Raw genomic sequence first — 5,015 nt, 5'->3', positions numbered from 1 at the left:
TGTTGTATAATCTCTTTTCACCTCAGTACAAGATTGAAAATAACTTATCTCTCAAAGATATTTTAATTTTCTGTATCACACAATATTTTATATGATTCATAAGATAAAACAATTTCTTTACAGTACACATTAATCTGACTTTTCCAAATTCATTTTTCTTGTAAATTATTTGAAGCCTTGTAATTAAGGAAGCATAAAGATTTTGCTTTAATGTAGGCTATGTTTTAACAATACAATTAAGTTTGAAAAGTAGACTTTTTCCCCAAATATCTATTGTATACTGAGATAACAAGGTGTAGAGCTGGATGAACACAGCAGGCCAAAGAGCATCAGAGGAGCAGGAAAGCTGACATTTGATTTTCTGAAGAAGGGTCTCGACCCGAAACGTCAGCCTTCCTGCTCCTCTCATGCTCCTTGGCCTGCTGTGTTCATCCAGCTCTACACCTTGTTATCTCAGATTCTCCAGCATCGGCAGTTCCTACTATCTCTGTATCTATTGTATACTGCTGGTGGAGACTCGCAAAAGTAATTATTTGTGGAAGTTTACAAAAGATTGCATGTCTTAGACTGAGAACCTTGTGCCTTTTGCGAAGCATCATTAGCTGCAATTTGAAAGGGAGAGACAAAAATCACATTAAAAGAATAAAATCTGACTTCAATGATACACATTAGATTGGCAGTTTTATAATCTTATAAATTATGGGTTAAAAATTTTTGAAATACCATTTAAATTTATATGTAAACACACACATATCAGTTCTTGGCAACAGCCTAAGCAATCTGAATATTTTTCCTCACTTGCAATTTACTCACACTTTTAACATACTATTGAATTAATTTTCAGAAGTTTTACTTAGTGAATGATGAGTCGTAACACCCCAAAAATTGTGAGCAATGATTTATCTTCACATTGCAGTTATTGTTATAACTGTGCTTAAAATGGATGTTCGGACCCAATTTTGTCATTGTGTCACAGGTCCTAATTTCTATTTTTGGACTCATTCAACCCCCTATACATGTATACTGCATGATCTGATCAGCACCTGGTGGATCTTCAGCTAACTGACAACTAAACAGGTGAGTTGTTCAGAGAATTCTCCTCCTGGCCCCAGAATCCATGTATGGACAGCTGTCAATCTAATTTCCACTATTCCTGAAGAATCATCTTCTCCGCTGGCTCCCTGCTCAAAACCAATCATCCACTGGTCTAAAGGCCAAATGCCCATCTGATATTGTAGGAGCTATCTGTTCCTCCAATGCATCCAGTTTCTAGCTGAAGCCTGCTGGCCAGCTACTTGAGCTCTGCAAGAAATCTCACTCTGTGCATCTAATTTAACACATTTTACAGGATGCACTGAGTTGCATTTCTGCTACTGTATTTGATATAGAATTTACAGTGTAAAGAGTGGTAACTTGGCCAAACTGCTCGATGCAGGTGATAATGCTGCACACAAAAGTCCTCCCACACTATTTGATCTGATTCATTCGACATATCCTTCTGTTTTCTGATTTATATCCAGATGTCTAACCTTGTTTTGCTGCAAGTTCTTCTTCCTTTCGTTGTTTCTCTTCTTCAATGGCTTTCACTTTTGCTTCATGCTCATCAGCCAGTGCTTTCCACTCCTTTCTATTATTGAGGATGCCACTGAGCATAGGCTGAATTTCAGAATGAAATCTGGTGAATTCCTAATATGGCAGAAATAGTATTAGTGTAATTGCAAATGACTAATTACACATTCACAACATTCAAATATTCTCATGTAGGCAAGTATGAGGTGGTTCAAATTGGTAGGAGGAGTAAGGAGGTCATATATTCTGTGGAAAATGAGCACCTAAATAAGGGACATGTAAAGATAGATGTACCAATCATAAAAAATAAAGCATGCTGGAGACCATAAATTAAGCAATGTTGCAGGGAAGTTATGTTAAACTCGTATACAAACTTGGAGTACAATCAGCGGCTCTGGTCTCCAAATCATAAAACAAATAGAGAGGCACTGGAGCTAGACCAAAAAAAATCTATTATAGTTAGTTATCGCCTCTCAGTTCTAGTGTGTCAAAAATATTGAACAGGCTGTGGCTCTTTTCTCTTGAAGGATTTGATGGGATAAATGTAGGAAAGGTGTTTCCACTTCAGGTGAGACTACAGAAACATTACAGAAGAAGTCCAAAAACCCATCATGCCTACATTGACTCTTTAAATGACCATCTCATTTAGAGCCATTTTTCTGCTTTCTCCCTATAACTCTACACATTTTCTTTCTTTCCAAATAGCCATTTATTGTGCGTTTCAATGCCTCAATTGGAGATGCTGCCACAACACTCACTGCCAGTCCATTCTAGACCTTAACGACTCTGTGTGAAAAAGATTTTCTTCAGATCACTTTTGCTTCTTTTACTAATTATTTCACATCCATGCCTTTTTTTTCTCAATCCTTTCATAAGTGGGAACACCTTCCTTCCATTTACACTGTCCAGACACTTCATGACTCTGAATACCTCATCAGATGTCCACTCAGCCTTCTCCTCTCTAATGTCTCTAATCTATCTCCATAATTTAGAATTGTCATTCCTGGAACCATTATTATAAACCTCTCTGCATTCTTCTCATTGGCTTCACATCTTTCTTAAAGTGCAACACCAGAACCAGAAACAATACTCCAGCTGAGACCAAACCAGCATCTTATACAAGTTCAGCATAACGACCTTGTTCTACTGAGGCCTTAATAATAAAGCAGAGAATACTGTATGTTTTATTAACTGTTGTCTCAATCTGTTTACCATTTCATGATGTGTGCATTCATAAACTGAGGTCCCTCAATTCCTGCATCCTCTTTAGGGTTGTATCTTTTTTATATCGTCTCTCCACGTTCTTCCCAACAAAAGCATCACCTCACATTTGATCACATTGCATTTCATCCACCGCCTATCCACTCACTCTACCAACATGTGCATCTCCTTTGAAGTTTTATTTTATCCTTCTTACGCCTTACAGTTCCTTCAAGTTTCATGCCATTAGTAACCTTTGAAATAGTGCCCTGTATTCCACAGCCTAGATCATTAATATATGTCAGGAATAACAAAAGTCCTAAAACTGATCCTTGGGGAAACACCACTTCAAACTTTCCACCAGCCTGAAAACTATTAAATAAGTATTACTCTGTTTCCCGACACTCAACCAATTTTGCACTGATGTTTTTACAGTCTCTTTAAATTCATGAGCTCTAACTTTGCTCACAGATTTCTACAGGACAGTGTAACAAATGCCATCTGACATTCCATGTACACTAGATCACCAGCATTACCCTTATTAACTTTCTTTGCTACTTGATCAAAAATTCCAGAAGAGTAAGTTAAGCATGATTTCCTCTTAAGAAATCCATGCTGGCTTTCCTTACAATTTGCATTTGTTCATGTGACTATAACTTTGTCCCAAGTTATTGTTTCTAGAGTTTTATCCATCATGAAAATTGAAATGGCTGGTCTGTAATTGCTTGGTTCACTTTGACACCATTTTTTGAGCAAGACATAATTATTTGCATTATTCAATTCTCTGACACCTCCAAGTCTGGGAAAAACTGAAAAATTGTTACCAGTCCCTCCAGAAATTCTACATTCACTTCTCTTGGCATTCTCGGATACACCTCACCCAATCCTGGTGTCCCATTAACTTTATATGCAGGCAGCCTGTATAATACCTCCTTGAAAATTCTAAATCCTTTTGTCAACTGGATCTCCTCCTCTTTCAAAATGTACTGGTTAGCATCTTCTTCCTTGGTAAAGATGGTTGCAAAGAATTTGTTTAAATCCTCAACCACACTCAGTGCTTCAAATTGTAAGCCCACTTTTGGTCCATAATCAGGAATAATCTTCCTTTTACCACTCTTTTATTGTTTCCATGCCTATACAAAACTTTGGGATTCCTTTTTATGTTAGCTGCCAGTTATTTTTCATATTCCCCTTTTGCTTCAATAATTTGTGTTTTCCAATTATTGAATATTCAGCCTGGTTCTCTATTGTATCTTGTATCTGACATCTGGAAAAGACACATTTTCTTCAATATTATAATTTTTAACTCTTATCATCAAGGGAGTTCCAGATTTGTTTGCCCAAACCTTCTCTTATGGGGGAATATATCTTGATTGTGCCTGAACAACCTGATTTTGAAGGTCAGTCTTTGTGCAGTTGCTAATTCTTCTGCCAACCTTTGACTCCAGTTTATTTGGCTCAAATCCATTCTTACCCATGGAAGTTGACATTCCCCAAACTAACAATTCTTACTCTGGATTCCTCATTATCATTTTCATAGTCACCCTAAACCTTACGATACAATGATCACAGCTCCCTAAAAATGGAAATAACAAGGTGTAGAGCTGGATGAACACAGCAGGCCAAGCAGCATCAGAGGAGCAGGAAAGCTGACGTTTCGGGTCTAGACCCTTCTTTAGAAATGGGGGAGGGGAAGGAGATTCTGAAATAAATAGGGATGGGGGGAAGTGGATATAAGATGGATAAAGGAGAAGATAGGTGGAGTGGAGACAGACTGGTCAAAGAGGCAGGGTTGGAGCCAGTAATGGTGAGTGTAGATGGGGAGTTAGGGAGGAGATAGGCTGGTCCAGGGAGGACCGACAGGTCAAGGAGGCGGGATGAGGCTATTTGGTAGGAGATGGGGGTGGGGCTTGAAGTGGGAGAGTGGATAGGTGGGAGGACATGTTAGGGAGGCAGGGACGAGCTGGGCTGGTTTTGGGATGCGGTCGGGGTAGGGGAGATTTTGAAGCTTGTGAAGTCCACATTGATACCATTGGGCTGCAGGGTTCCCAAGCAAAATATGAGATGCTATTCCTACAACCTTCGAGTGGCATCATTATGGCACTGCAGGAGGCCCAGGATGGACATGTCGTCCAAGGAGTGGGAGGGGGAGTTGAAATGGTTCGCAACTGGGAGGTGCAGTTGTTTGTTGCGAACCGAGCGTAGGTGTTCCACAAAGCGGTCCCCAAGCCTCCGCTTGGTTTCCC

General features: G+C 39.2%; 1 protein-coding gene across 1 annotated transcript in view; it reads right to left on the bottom strand.

The window, feature by feature from the left end:
* Window positions 1-426: 426 nt before the first annotated feature.
* LOC109929936 (rod cGMP-specific 3',5'-cyclic phosphodiesterase subunit alpha-like) overlaps window positions 427-5,015 on the bottom strand; it is a 58,925-nt gene continuing 54,336 nt past the window's right edge. The window contains exons 12-13 of the mRNA XM_048603947.1: window positions 1,530-1,686; window positions 427-602 (exon numbers count right to left, since the gene is read on the bottom strand). Of these exons, the coding sequence (XP_048459904.1) occupies window positions 544-602; window positions 1,530-1,686 (216 nt within the window). The 3' untranslated portion in view covers window positions 427-543. The remainder of the gene's footprint in view (window positions 603-1,529; window positions 1,687-5,015) is intronic.

This window comes from Rhincodon typus, chromosome 12 (genome assembly GCF_021869965.1).
Source record: "Rhincodon typus isolate 14 chromosome 12, sRhiTyp1.1, whole genome shotgun sequence".
In the NCBI taxonomy this organism is placed as follows: Eukaryota; Metazoa; Chordata; class Chondrichthyes; order Orectolobiformes; family Rhincodontidae; genus Rhincodon; species Rhincodon typus.
Note: the sequence above shows the minus strand (reverse complement) of the source record. Positions and strands in the feature narration are given on the sequence as shown.